Below are 15,391 nucleotides of genomic sequence, written 5' to 3'. Positions count from 1 at the left end.
TTGGAGAGCAATTTGGAACTATGCTCAAAGGGCTATAAAAATGCTCATACTCTTTGACCCAGCAACAGCACTTCTAGGGCTATATCCCAAAGAGATCATACAAATGGGAAAAGGACCCACATGTACAAAAATATTCATAGCAGCTCTTTTTGTGGTGGCAAAGAATTGAAAATTGAGAGGATCCCCATCAACTGGGGAATGGCTGAGCAAGTTGTGGTATACGAATGCACGTAATGGAATACTATTGTGCTATAAGAAATGATGAACAGGCTGACTTCAGAAAAACCTGGAAAAACCTGTATGATCTGATGCTGAGTGAAGTGAGCAGAGCCAAGAGAACATTGTACACGATAACAGCCATGTTGTATGATGACTAATATTGATAAACTTAACCCTTCCCAGCAATACAAGGATCTAAGACATCTCGAAAGGCCTCGTGATGGAAAATGCTATCCACATCCAAAGAATGAACTATGGAATTTGAATGCAGATTGAAGTATACCATTTGCTATTTTTTTTCTCTTTTGTTGAATTTTGTTTCCTCTTCTGGTGGTTCCTCCTATTGGTTCTAATTCTTACAACATCATTAATGTGAAGATATGTTTAATAGGAATGTACATGTATAGCCTATATCATATTGTGTGCTGTCTTAGAGAGGGTGGTAGGGAAGAAGGGGGAGAAAAATTTTAAACTAAAAAGCATATGGTAGTGATTGTTGATAAATCAAAATAAATTTTAAAAAAATAAAAGTGAAAATTTCAATCAAATAACTAGGGGTGGGGAGTAGGGGAGAGGACTTTTATGTTTGTGTACACAAAACTGTATAATTGGTGACTGCTTTCCTATACTGAAATGACTGTTGGATTGTTTTACTGCTTTGTCATTGAGTCAATTTTTTTTTTCTATTAGTGAACAAAGAAAAGCAGAGGACATGAAATCCAAGAACAAGGAGTGGTCATAAACACTTCTCCTCCAACAACTTTTACTGACAAGTAGATAGATCCAGCCTGACCTGAAAACATGATTAAGAGGTTCACAGTCTCCCAAATCTTGACCTCTGTCCTTCCACAGTGCCGGAAATGCACATCATTGAGGCCTTTTCTTCATCACTGAATCTATGAAAGCTCTAGTAAAATGCATGTGGTACCTGGATGGATATGGACATTTTTCATATTCCATTATGAATAGTCAATATGATAAAGTAGAAAGTATATTGGATATGAAATTTGATTATCTGGGTTCAAGTTTGGTTTCTACTTACTTTCAGGTTGAGGGATATGGGTTAAATGGCTTCATCTATTTGAGACTTACCTTCCTCATATGTAAAATGGTGATAATAATACTTATATTATGTAGTTTTCAGGGTTGTTGTAAAGCAAAATTGAGATAGTAAGGGGAAAAAGGATAGGGCCTGGACCTAGTCAGGACCTGGATTTCATAGCTAGAGGGAACTTCAGGATGAGGAAATGCCTACTAGTGTAGGTCAGCACCTTCTCTGCAATTTACAGAAATATGTAGAACATTGAGAGGTTACATGATTTACCAGAATCTCATAGCCAATATATGTCAGAAGCAGAACGTGAACCCATGGCTCCCAGGCTCCAAGGCCAGCTTTCTATCCTCTACATTGTGCTGCCTCCTTTACATTAGACTTCTTGTAAAAAAGTCCATAAAGTTCCATACCAATATCACCCATTAAATTTTTGTTCTTTAGCAGAAATCAGAACCCTGAGTGAAGATTAGTAGGGGAAGGAAGAGAAAGACCAAGAGTATAGCAGAATGGGGCAAGGAGTTCACCATTAAGCTCAACTAAGTACCATAAAATGTGTACTCCTTGAAAGCAAGGACTTTAATTTGTGCCCTGAGTCCCCTGCTCCTACCACAGTGACCTGAACATGGTAGGTAATTAATAAATGTTTTGAGTTGAATTGAATAGAAGGGAACCATATGATCCTGAGGAGTAGTATGAAAGTGTTGAGGCTCCAGGGTACTTGAAATCAGTAGCCACAGCCTCTTGTGTCTATACCTAGAGCCAAGCTATTACATCATATATTGAGAAAATTAACCAAAGTTACTCCAGAGACATTTAAATTCCCAGATTGACTTATCACATCCCTGGTACTAGAATGGAGTCCATACAGGAAGTGATTTTAGACAGAAATGAAAGGGGCTATACAGAATTCAACTTAATTAACCTGCAACGCACAGAGAATCCATGAGCAAGAAGCAAGACATCCAAACATGGAGTGGTCACTTTAAATGGGCGTGCTCATCGATGTTCTCCTAATGCACGGCCTAGTCAAATAGAGAGCCTAAGGAAATGAGTTACAATATTTAGGTTGTGAAAAAATGCTAACCAATTCTCCACAACTTTGCAGGAGTAGACAAGAGAAAATTAATCTATGTTAGAGTAGTAAGGGTTTGCATTAGTGATTACAAAGAATGTCTTGACTTTCAGAAGTTTAAAACAATGGAACAGAAGAGTAAATGAAACTGGGCATCTCTTTTATATGACTTCTTTAAGACAAAAATAGATAATCATCTGTATTCCATAGTGCAGATATTCTTTGACTGAAGTAAGAAGATTGGATGAAATAAACTCAGGTTTGTTCCCACTCCAGGATTCTGCAGCTGGAAGGGTAATCAAACCACAAGAGGATTGTTAATTCCTCAAAGCAGAAGAGTCTTCTCTGCTTAGAAATTCCAGGACTCTAGGATACATGTTAGAAATTTGCTTCAGGGATAGCTAGGTGGTACAGTGCATAGAGCACCAGCCCTGGATTCAGGAGGACCTGAGTTTAAATCCGGCCTCAGACACATAACACTTACTAGCTGTGTGACCCTGGGCAAGTCACTTAACCCCATTGCCTAACTCCAAAAAAAAAAATTTGCTTCAGTGGATAGAACTCTGGCCTTGGAGTCAGGAGGACCTGAGTTCCAATCTGGCCTCAGACACTAGCTATGTGACCCTGGGCAAGCCACTTAACCCCAATTGCCTCACACACACAAAAAAGAAATTTACCTCAAATTCAATTCATTTCAAGTTTCATACTTACTAGAGCCATGTCTGATTATTTGCCTACTTCTCTAAGTCATTTCCATAGGTCCTTAATAAATATTTGAATTCTCCTTTTTGAGAGAGATACTGTTAAAATAGACTCCCAATTATTGCTCAGACAACCCAGACAATCTTTCATTTCCTTCCATCATCTCCATCCTCAACCTGACTAACTTTATAAGAGGTTCCAATTGAATGCTAAGGTATAAATTATTGCTTCTATTCTGAAGACTCAGAAATGTACATGTTCAACACTAATCTCTCCTCTGAGCTCCAGTTTGTCATCACTTGACATCTCCCGGGAATCTGCAATGGTCATGTTTTTGTCCCCTTGTATTTGTCTGCTGATCCATATTATAGAAGCAATAAACCTCAGTATGCTCTTGTTGTTGTTCAGTAATTTTTCAATAATGTCTGACTCTTCATGACCCCATTTGGAGTTTTCTTGGCAAATATATTGCAGTGGTTTACCATTTCATTCTCCAGCTCCTTTACAGGTGAGAAAACTGAGGCGAAAAAGGTTAAGTGACTAGGCCAGGGCCACACAACTAGTAAGTGTCTGAGGCCAGACTGGAACTCAGGAAGATAAGTCTTCCTGACTTCAGGCCCAGCTCTCTGTCTCACTTAGCTGCCTCAGTATATAAAGTACTGAGAGAAGGTTTGCCTGTTTAATGTACATTTATAGCATATTTGAAAGCTTGAAGACTAGCTTGAGATAGTTAATAGATTATTTTTGTCATTAGATCATAGACTTAATAGCACTTTTGGTTTGGTTTTGCCTGTTTGGTATTTGTTAACCTTATATACCTGAGCCATGAGTCCCTTTGTCCAAATTCACTAGGAGCTCCACTAGTTGTATAGATAATAGTTGCCTGTGCAGACAGGTGAGTTCCTTAGTTCTGGTAATGTATAGATTGGAGGTGGTACAAAGGAAGGGAGACTTCTCAGACTCTAGCCCAAGCCTTAAATGATAAGGTAGAAATATTCCAACCTTGAGTTCATCTGATCCTCTCTTAGCCACTCTGCCTCTGGACCCATGAGTTATATGCTCTGAAGTGAACAAAAATAAATGAAATCACAACTCATATGGGGAGATGAGTGCCAGGAGCTTTCACTTTTAGGTTACTGATTTCTGGAGGAACCTGCCTCTAAGCTTTTGTCATTGAACATGTTGTGATCGGCATCAGACCCAAAGCCTGAGACCCCACAGGCTCAGTGGAACACATTACCAGTTGGAAGTTCATATTGGAAGTATCACAAGCTATGTTTCTGCATTCTACCTTGAGGCTAAGAATCAGATTACTGAACACCAAAATTTTATCTCTTAAATTTGGCTTCAGATATGTAAGATTTGTGAGTGGGATTTTTTGTTTTTCTAATGCAGCCACTCACTTTAAAAAATCACAAGTTAGAAAGCATTTGCTGCTAAATGGTGCAAAAAAAAAAATAAACAAACCACAACAGTAACTCCCTGATCCCCTTGATTCAGTGTCTCCACTTATACATCTTGCTGGCCTCTCAAACTCAGCATATTCAAGACTGAACTTATCATCTCCCTCCTACTCCAATTGCCCCTTCTCCCAATTCTTTAATGATACTAGCATCCTCCCAGGCACTCAGGAACTAAAATTCAGTCATTACTGATTTTTCCTTCTTCCTCAACCTCCAAATCCATTCAGTTGCTAAGTTCTATCTCCAACATCTCTCATGTTTGTCACTTTCTTGTACTCACTCTGCCTATCCTAGTTCATGTCCTTATCACCTCTTGCCTTGGCTAATAAAGTAGGCTTCTAACTGGTTTCCCAGTCTCTAGTCTCTCTCCTCTAAAATTCATCATTTTACATTCACCTATTTCGTTGATTCTTCTGCTCCTACTGCCATTCTGTGGCCAAATTGGCATAGTTGCCAAAATAATCTTTTTAATCCATTCCACTGATCAAAAACCATCCATGGATTTTTATTGCCTACAAGATTAACTATAAACTCCTTAGCCTGACATTTAAGAACTTCCACAATTTGGCTCCAATGTGCTTTTCCAGCCTTATTTTATATTACTTGTCGTTACACACTCCAAACTCTGTACAAATTTCATGACTAGCCCTTTCCTTCACCTTCAACTCAACCTGCTATTTCTGGCTGAAAAGCTCTGTGTGGGCTATCCCTAATGCTAGAAATTCACCCTTTCTTCTTTTAAGGCTTAACTCAGGTTCCATATCCTCTATGAAACTTTTCTAGCTAAAAATTTTTCTCCCTATCCAAATTTCCCCAAAACCTTTTGCCTGGATTAACCCTTTGTCCCCATCATACTAATCTATGTATATGTATAATATTATATTATTAATTACATTATATATTATTATATTATATTGTACACTATTATTTGTGTGTGTGTGTGTGTGTGTGTGTATGCATATTACTCCCACTCCCAGAAGATGACAAATTCCTTGTGGACAGGATCTGTTTTATGATTCCTCGCACTTAATACAGTGCTTTGCCCACTGAAGATGTTTTACTAAATGTTTATTGAACTGGATACCAATGTACCCTGGTTCTCTTATTCATATACACCCCAACTCTTTAAAGCCTAAGGGTTAAAGAGAGAGAGACTGAGTGCAATAGGTTGTCTCAAAATATCCCTCATGAACCATGATGGTCAATCTCTTCTAGGCAATGAGTGTTGTGTCCACAACCGTCTCACAGCTGACTTCACCTCTTGGTTCCGTAGAGTATAAATCATGGGGTTCAACATGTGGGGCATGACTGTGTAGCTGATGGAAATGACTTTGTCTGTGGGGAAGGTGGTGAAGGGCCGAGCATAGGTGTAGATACAAGGCACAAAATGCAGTGCTACCACAATGATGTGAGTGGTACAAGTGGAGGCAGCCTTTCTCCTCCCCTCTCTTGAGTGGGATCCCAGCACCACTAGGATGACTGTATAGGAGACCATCAAGATGATGAACCAGATGATGACCAGCAACCCACTGTTGGTGATAATTAGGAGCTCCAGGAGGGAGGTATCAGTACAGGCCAGTCTTAGAACCTGAGGGATGTCACAATAGAAGTTATCTATGAGGTTGGGGCCACAGAATGGCAATGGGAGAAGAAGAATCAACTGAATAGATGAATGTAAACAGCCTACCACCCAAGCAGCTACCATCAGTCCCACACATAATTGTGTATTCATGATAGAGACATAATGGAGAGGACGGGAGATAGCAATATAGCGGTCATATGCCATCACTGAGAGGAAAAACAGGTTAGCCCCTCCAATGCAGTGGAAGAAGAAAATCTGGGTCATGCAGCCACTGTATGAAATGGTCTTGGTCTCTGAGAGGAAGTCAATCAACATCTTAGGGGTAGTAACTGAGGAAGAACTCAGGTCCAGGAAGGCCAGGTTTCGAAGTAGGATATACATGGGAGTGTGAAGCCGGGAATCAAAGGTCACTGTGACCATAATGAGGATGTTGCCCAGTATTGTAGTAGTATAGACAAACAGAAACACCAGGAACAGGAAACTCTGCCACTCCCATATTTGTGAGAGACCCAAGAAGACAAACTCAGATACCATAGTAAGATTCCCAAGATCCATGAACTTGAAGTTCCCCTCTCAAAAATACCTGGAAGAGAAATGACCCAAGACAAACTCATTAATTCAGGTTCATTTTCTTGTAGAATTTGTAATAATGGGGAATGAGAGGATTAAAAGATACCTTTGCACTATCTCTATGACAAACATTTGGCAGGTCACTAAACAGTGTGAATATGAGTGTGGTGAAGATAATTATTTTAGCAGACAAATATTTTCAATCTCATTTGATATCATTCCACTTATCTACAATGTATCATTTAGAAATGATTTTATATCTTCATAGAATGTTAGAACTGAAAAGAAATGAGAGGTTGAAACAAGATTAACAGGAACTCTACTTGTTAATATCTTTTTGGCATTTAACATTCTACTTCCTTATAACAATCCCACATTTTAGAGTTTCACACCACAAACTATAACCCCTCCCAGTATTTATCCTAAATTAATGAGCTTTGATTGTTGAGTTCTTTCATTTAATAAATCTGTATTAAATATGTACCAGGTACTGTGTGGGAGAATTGTGGGAATTGAATAAACCACACTGACTTTATCTTCTGACTCAATTCCGGATCTAGCTAAGTTCCTTTTCTATCCAATTATGGTCTAGTCCAATTTCTGACTTGTGATAAAACTTTGATCAATTATGGGAATTGTGGAAAAGTTTTATCATATAGTTTGAACCTAGAGTTGAGTAGCTAGGAAGCTGGACTACCTCTACCTAGGTTATGCTGACCAGAAACATACTCAGATCCAAAGATTGATGCAAAGAGTTTTCTCATAATTATACATCTCAAGCAACCCACATACCTTATCTGCAAACTGTCCTCATACTGATCAATCAGTTACTGTTTCCCACTTGGGGAGAAGTGGGACGCTTCTTTTTCTGATTTTAGGGAATTGCACCTGTTTGCTCTCCCTCTCCCAATTAGAAATCAGATTACCTAATCTTGTATCCTGGTTTATATCTTGTTAATTGTTTTCTTTTAATGCCTGTCTTCTCCTGTATTCAGGATTCACTGCCAAGCTGAGGAGGCCACATCTCAATTTGTTATGCAATTGGTGTGCATTGCTTAATAAATCAATATGTTTAGAAGCTCAAAACTTTGTTTCCTCAGTTATTTCAGATTTCATCCATCACATGTGTTAGTTACTAGGGATACAAAAAAGAATAGGACGTGTTTTTGATATAGGTCAGGATCTTATTTAAAATCCAAGTGCACAGTGAAAAAGAACCATGTTCTGGCCCCATTTCCTTGAGATTACATTGTGAGAGGTTGCAAGAAAGTCTGCTTCTTTAATGACCCTTCAAAAACAGAAATAAATATGTTTTAAATAAGCAAAATTATTAAAAACCCTCAAAAGAAAAATGGACTGAAGGGGGAAACAGTCAAAGAAATGACCTCACCACAACATCCCCCAAATAATGGGAAAAATATGGATTGAAAGGAAAAGAAGCAAAAATGCCAGAAGAAAAATATGACAAATAGAAGCACCAGAAATGAAATGAGACCTTTCTCAAAACATAATAAAATGGCATGATAAATATATTGGAGGAATTAAAGGGAGAAATGAAATTAGCAAAAATATCATGAGATGAAATAAAGAAGGAACTAAGTACCACTAAGATATGTCAGAAAAAGATGATGAAACTCAAGAGTTTAGAATAAGACACGGAAATAATAATAGAATTAAAGAAAGCAATCACTTCATTAGGGGAAAGATTGGTGGGAACAATGCAAAAAGCAGAGGGCTGAGTCTGTAAAGTTACTGGATTGTAAACTTCTTAGAATCTACTCACATAAAAGTGTCTAATCTGGAAGACAAATTAATGAGAGAAAATGTGAAAATTACTAGGCTGTGAATAATAAGTGAATCTGAGCACTATATATCAAGAAATTGATAAAGGAAATTTCCCAGACATATCCCCAAAATTTGTATACGGATTGGCAAACAGTAGAGATTACAGGATCGCAAGACACCAAAAGGGATGAACCCTGAATTAAACTCACTCAGGCACATCATTGTAAAGCTTCAAGACTATGATGATGAAAAGGTGCTTTTCAAAGAAGTCAAGAAGAAAATCACAGATTAAAAGAATATATACTTATCCCTTCCACATCGTGACTTTCCCCATGATGGGTTTGATACATCATAGGTCAGCATAAGAAATTAAATGGGAATTTTGGGAGAATTTTGGAAAGCCACAGACAACACATGAAGGTCAGAAGATGACACAGAACCTATGACCACATACTTAATCCAAATTTTACAATAAGTTATTATAAACACTCCATGAAAGAAAAAGAAAAAAATTCAGACTTCTTTTGTACAAAGACAGGGCCATAAAATTTTATGCCAATTTTCCAAATTATGAGGGCACTGCACCCCTAACCTTCATGATGTGGAAGAGATAACTGTATATCAATTTAAATTGCACAAGATTTTAGCACAAAAAGTAAAAATGGCAGAAACTAGAATATTATATGCCAAAATTAAGAGATATAGAATTCCATTCCAAAATCATCTTCCCTGCAAAACAAACAATTCTTTTTGAAGACAAAAAAATGATCATATAAGATTCCATATGAATTTTAAGGGATTGTAGAGAAGAGAAACAAACTTAAGGTGACTTTTGACTTGCAAAACGTATAAGAATGCAGGTGTATTTCCTTGAACTAAGTATGTAAAATTAACAGGAACTTTACAATTGTGATTAACTAGCTGTTCTCTAAATGAAATAGCCATAAGGGAATAGCAAAGTAAATGTAATGCTGATTTTAATAAGTGACCAATATGTATGGCCTTAAGAAATAAAAAAAGATAGAAGCAGAAGGTCAGAAGTAAATTGATTTGGGGCAGTACCAGATCTCAAACTATATGTACTACAAAGCCATAATCAATCATCAAACAATTTGCTACTGGTTAAAAAACAGAATAGTCAAAATGTTTGCATTGGGCCTCCTTCTTAGCCCTGGCAGTTGGCTTTTACTAGGATCATTTTCCTCATTATAAGAAGAAAATATGAGGGAGTAGAAAGATAAAGAGAAAGAGGAAAAGAAATAAAAGAGTATAAAGATCCAATCTTAGATTGGAAAATACATGAGTGGACCCTCTAGAAAAGTCTGTAGTGTAGACCCATTAGAATTTGAGGAACAAAAATCTTCTAGTAGGATTGAGTTTGGGGTCTGATTTCAAGACCCAGTCTCTTCCCTACCTAGGAGGAGGAGGAGGAGGAAGAGGAGGAGGAGGGGGGAGGAGGAGGAGAAGGAGGAGGAGGAGAAGAAGAAGGAGGAGAAGGAGAAGGAGAAGAAGAAGGAGGAGGAGGAGGAGGAGGAGGAGGAAGATTTTTAGCCTTTTTTCCTCTGGTTATTGTTGTTTCCCTTCATGGAATGGGCCACCTCCTTCTCTTCACATTCTTTATCTAGGATTTCCTTTGCCTCCTCCCAGGAGTATTTCTTACTAGCTCCAGTCCATTCCAATTATTCCCTCTCTGTGTGTTTCCCCAGTACAGGGCATTCAACTGGTTCTAGGTTAAACTGAAAACCACCAAACGTCAGAAACAGAAGGGACTTTAGAAATTATCTAATCCAATCTTCCCTCCTCATTTGAGAGAGAAACTGAGCCTTGGAGAGTAATTTTTCACCACTACATAGCTCTCGTCTTCCAAACTAGACCATAGATTCCTCTAGGTTAGAAAGTATGTTTTCTTGTTTTGCCTTCTCCATAATGCATAGAACAGAGACAATCCATAAAGGCCTAATGAGTTACAGAATAATGACTAAGAAGGGTGAGGGCTCATGGAAGAGCATCAAAAGCATCAAGAAGGCATCGCTGCATCTTAGCTACACTAAAACAAAGGTAAAATGCAAAGGACTTATGACCTGAAATGACACAGCTCACAGAAACGTTTAGTACTCCAGGAGTATTAGAGAATCTTCTCATCCATCCCTCTGCTTATGGGTAGGGCTATACATAAACATTCTCACCAGAATGCTAGAGAAGACCTAGGAGTCCCAATTCTTTGCACTTTCAGAGACATCAAAAAAATTTTTAGGAAGCATGGCAAATATGAAGAAAATAGACATCAGAGCAGATAGGTGGTACACTAGCTGTAAAAGTGCTGGCCTTGGAGACTCCTCTTTCAAAGTTCAAATCTGGCCTCAGACACATTTAGCTGTGTAACACTGGGCAAGTCACTTAACCTTTTTGCCTCAGTCTCCTCATCTGTAAAATGAGTTGGAGAAGAAAATGGTAAACCAGTATCTTTGCCAAGAAAACCCCAAACAGGGCCAGAAGGAGTTGGACACACTGGAAAAATCACTGAACAACAAGAAGTCAGAGGCAGGGAAGAGAACAAAACAGAAGAAACTGAGTAGGAAGAAAGCAATGAGAATGGAGAAAGCTTGAAATGAGGAAAGACCTAATCTAATGAAACTTGTACAGTGAAACAAGATTGTGTAGGCTAATGTCATTATCATGTTATGGAAAGACGATTTACTTGATTGGAAGTCAGACCTGGGTCCTGGTTCCAGTTCTGCCACTAATTATACAAGTCATTTCACTTCTCTGGGACAGTTTTTTCATCTATTAAACACACCCAGCTTGAACTAGAAGTTCTTTGTATTTCTTTCCAGCTTGAATAGTTGTGATTCTTTGACACTATAGGGTTCCCAGGTCCTGCTATTGACACCTATCTTCTCCTCATCCTCTTTGCCCATGACACACACTGAAGATTAGATGAGATCAGTGACTCTACCCTTTACACCAAATCAGGCAGTTCTTCCCTTTTCTCATGATTTCCTGACTATTATGCCCTAGCCTTTTCTCAACTCTAGCTCAGAGCTTCTGACCCTAGCTAGAACCTTCCCTGGATTTTTTGCAAAATCGAGGAGCAATGTCTTCTCAACTTCCCTCTTCTTACCTCCCCACTACTCAGTACTTACTCCAGGAATAATAATAATAGCTGGCATTTGTATAGTGTTCTAAGATTTGCAAAGCAATGTGTGTGTGTGTCTGTGTGTATGTGTGTGCGTGTCCATGTGTGTGTGTGTGTGTGTGTGTGTGCGTGCGCGCATTAGCTCGTTTGACTTTTACAACCACCAATGAGATGATTGCTATTATTATCCCAAAGTTACAGATAAATTATTATCCCAAAGTTACAGAGGTTACAAGGTAACAGCTAGTAAATATGTTAGGCAGGTTTCAAACCCAGGTTTCCCTGACTCCCAATCCAGCCCTCTATGCACTACATCAAAAGAACTAGGAGACCCAAGTTCCCACCAACAACAATCAAAATTCAGATCTAGATTCATATTTTCCAGAGTCTTTCCAGTTCTGCTAGAGCCTTTGGGGATCAGGAATGGTGTTTCACCCCAGACAGACTGGTACAGAGTGGCCTTCTATAAAAGCTTTGCATTCCAGATAAAAGTAATGGAGGAAAGCTCTGGATCAATAACAAGCTAAAGATACAATTTTAAAGACAAAAGCCAAAAAAATTTAAACTAGGTTGTGGGAAACCCCTTTCTCCTAATAATTGTGTTCCTAAAAGGGAAGGCTGAGTGGGAGGAAATGTGGAGATATTTCAAAAGAGTTGGACTCCAACCATAGAAAATAAGGGGAAGTGGAGCAGAGCAGGAGAAGGAAAGGATAGACAGAGATAGGATAGAGACACACAGAGAGAAATTAAGAGGAAGGAAGGAAGGAAGGAAGGAAGGAAGGAAGGAAGGAAGGAAGGAAGGAAGGAAGGAAGGAAGGAAGGAAGGAATGGAGAAGGAGAAGAAAATAAAGAATAAAAGAAAGGAGGGAGTGAGGAAGGAGGAAAGAAAGAGAGAAAGGAAGGAGAGAGGGATAGAGAGAGGAAGGTAAGGAGGGATAGAGAAAGAGAAAGAAAAAATAAAGGAAGGAAGGAAGGAAGGAAGGAAGGAAGGAAGGAAGGAAGGAAGGAAGGAAGGAAGGAAGGAAGGAAAAAGAGAATGTTAGAACTAGAGAAGCAACTTGAAAGACTATCTGGTCCAACCCCTTCTAAGGTCCCAAAAGGTGTAATGACTCACCCAGGGTCACACAAGCTGGTGACAGAGCTGAGACTAGAACAAAGTTCTCCTGAATCCAAGTGCAATATTCTTTCAGCTACCACCCCAAATCCATGAGGCAGCAAAGAGGTACCATGAGATGTAGAAGCCTGGAGAACTCCTCCAAGAGACAGTGACAACAGATGAGGACGTGGAAGGGGCTATGTAAGAAAAGGAACTATGTGAGGTAGGAGGCAGAGAAGATATAGAGTAGTGTTAGTAAATGCTTAACAAATGGCTCTCCAAGAAAAAAAAATGTACACACAATACATTTTTAGGTTTAACCTGTAACTAACATTTTATCTATCACTTTCTTAATTCTAGACCAGGGGTGGAGAACCTGTGGCTTCGAGGCCACATGAGGCCCTCTAGGTCCTCAAGTGTGGCCCTTTGACTGAGTGCACACTTTACAGAACAAATCCCCTTAATAAAAAGATTTGTTCTGTAGAACTTGGACTCAACCAAAAGATCGCTCTCAATCAACAAAAACAATCAATCAAGCCCTGATGTATGATATTTGCTGATTTCCTAAGGTACAAAAGCTCACACAGAAAAATTTCACAATTGTCTCTCTCACAAGCCAATATGAGCTGGTTCTAGCATACTTCTGATTAAAGATTAACAAATGACGTGTATGTGTGTACACACATATACTTATGGCCACTTTTAGATGCAACTTCATGTTTCATTATACCCTGAATATTTTCTTTCTACTTCTATTGCATTGTAAAATACAAAGAGGAATGAATGTGGTGTCCTAAGACTCAGCTTGAATTCTCAGTTCTGCCATACATTGTCTGTGACCTTTAACAAGTCACCTAAACTCTTAGCAACTCCAGGCAAGTCTCTAAGTTGACAAGTGAGTTGCCAGTGTCCATTGGAGAAGGGGTTGTCCCCACTGGGAGTTATCCACACTGATTAAAATAAGAGGGCCTAAGCAAAATAAATAAATGAATTCATATGCCTGCCCCACCCTAAATAGTCAGTATTTACTACTTAGAATCCCTTGTTGCTGAGCCTAAAACTCATTTACAGGGAAGGAATCTTAGGGTCATCTTGCCTACCTTTAGTCCAGGACAGAGGGGATTTAGGGCTTCACATCTTCATGGGTAACCAGTTCCTTGCTCGTTCACTCACACTCAACCTGGACCTCACACATACAGGCTGGACCCCAGGAGGGACATTTAGAAGGAATAAGGAATGACTAAAGTTAGAAATCAGACTCATAAGGAGTATGAGTGAGGACACCTGCAAGGAGAATGATTTAAAAGTTACTGACTGGTTGCGTCAGACACCAACACAAACAAATATGCCCACAAATACACAGGGAGAGGGAAAGGAAACCTTGTTTTTAACATTCAAAGCCCCAGGGGGAGGTCCATCCCCTTTCAAGGAGAACTGGACCAAGAGGAGAACATGGCAGGGCTTGGCTACAATCCCTGAGTACAGGGCACCTGGCCAAGAAAGCTGCATGTAATTAAGGATGAGTTATGGCCTGTTGGGAGTGATGACAACTACTATATTTAGTGCCTTAAGTTCCAGTGGGAAAGGCATAGTTCTGGAATGTTCCCCATTCCATATTCCTTTATGCAAGGGGGGATGGTCAGATATTATAAGACTGACTACTGATATATTGGGGCAGCTAGGTGGTACAATAGATAGAGCTACAGGCCCGGAGTCAGGAAGACCTGAGTTCAAATCCAGCCTCACACACTTACTAGCTGTGTGACCCTGGGCAAGTCACTCAGCCTCTGTTTGCCTTAGTTTTCTCATTTGTAAAATGAGCTGGAAAAGAAAATGGCAAACCACTCAAGTATCCTTGCTAAGAAAACCCCAAATGGGGTCATGAAGAGTCAGACACAACTGCAATGACTCAGCAACAACAACAACAACAATAAACTAGTATCTCAGTTGTGAAACTGAATTTGGGTCATCGCTGGGTATGTGTAGTCTCAGGACAAAGAAACGACGTGACGCTCCCGACCTAAGAGCAGAAAAGCCAAGGAAGGATGGAAATCCTACACACAAGTAACTACCTTTACCTAATCTTTAAATATTTTAGTGACAAGATAGGGATCGTGGAAAGCACTGGCCTTTATCACAGTGGAAAAGGTCAGCACCGTGGAATGGTAAGAGAAGTGGCTATAGAGATGGAGGAATGGGGTTCAAATCCCATCTCTTCCACTTGCTACTTATGAAACTTTAGGTATGTTATTTAAGTCAGTCAGTCAGTCAACAAGCACTTATTAATTGCTTCCTATGTGCCAGACACCATACTAAGCACTGGGAATACAAATACAAGCAAAAAGAAAGACAGTCCCTGTCCTCAAGGGGCTTACATTCTATTAAGGAAGAAGGCCACACACAAAAGGAAACTGAAAAGGGTGGGAGGAATGAAAGTTAGAGACTAGGAATGATGGAGAAGTCCAGAGGAGTACAGCCTGATGGGAAATGAAGATCCCCCTAGACCTCACTCATTTTCCTCATTTGTAAAGTGAGGTTAGACCAGATGATCTGAAAAGCCCTTTCAGCTCAAAAATTCTAAAACACTGAGCATAATAAAATTGCCCAAGGAGAAGAGTTGAGTGGGGCAAAAAAAAAAATTCATTTGCTTTATTTTTGGTGGTGTTTTTAAGCAAGGGCAGCATGGCTTAGTAGAAAGAGATTTAGATCTGT

At 39.3% G+C, this 15,391-nt stretch overlaps 1 protein-coding gene across 1 annotated transcript; it reads right to left on the bottom strand.

The window, feature by feature from the left end:
- Positions 1 to 5,468: 5,468 nt before the first annotated feature.
- Positions 5,469 to 6,669, bottom strand: LOC110211904 (olfactory receptor 4D1-like). The gene has a single exon (XM_020991494.2). It carries the CDS (start codon positions 6,645 to 6,647, stop codon positions 5,712 to 5,714), a length of 936 nt encoding a protein of 311 aa, XP_020847153.1. The 5' UTR covers positions 6,648 to 6,669; the 3' UTR covers positions 5,469 to 5,711.
- Positions 6,670 to 15,391: the final 8,722 nt, after the last annotated feature.

Source organism: Phascolarctos cinereus, unplaced genomic scaffold, assembly GCF_003287225.1.
Source record: "Phascolarctos cinereus isolate Bilbo 61053 unplaced genomic scaffold, phaCin_HiC Scaffold_5;HRSCAF=322, whole genome shotgun sequence".
NCBI classification, from domain to species: domain Eukaryota; kingdom Metazoa; phylum Chordata; class Mammalia; order Diprotodontia; family Phascolarctidae; genus Phascolarctos; species Phascolarctos cinereus.
The sequence above is the reverse complement of the archived record's forward strand: the minus strand, read 5'-3'. Positions and strand labels throughout refer to the sequence as shown.

Coding starts and splice junctions, on each gene's coding strand:
- LOC110211904 (XM_020991494.2), bottom strand. CDS start 6,647: ATGGATCTTGGGAATCTTACTATGGTATCTGAGTTTGTCTTCTTGGGT.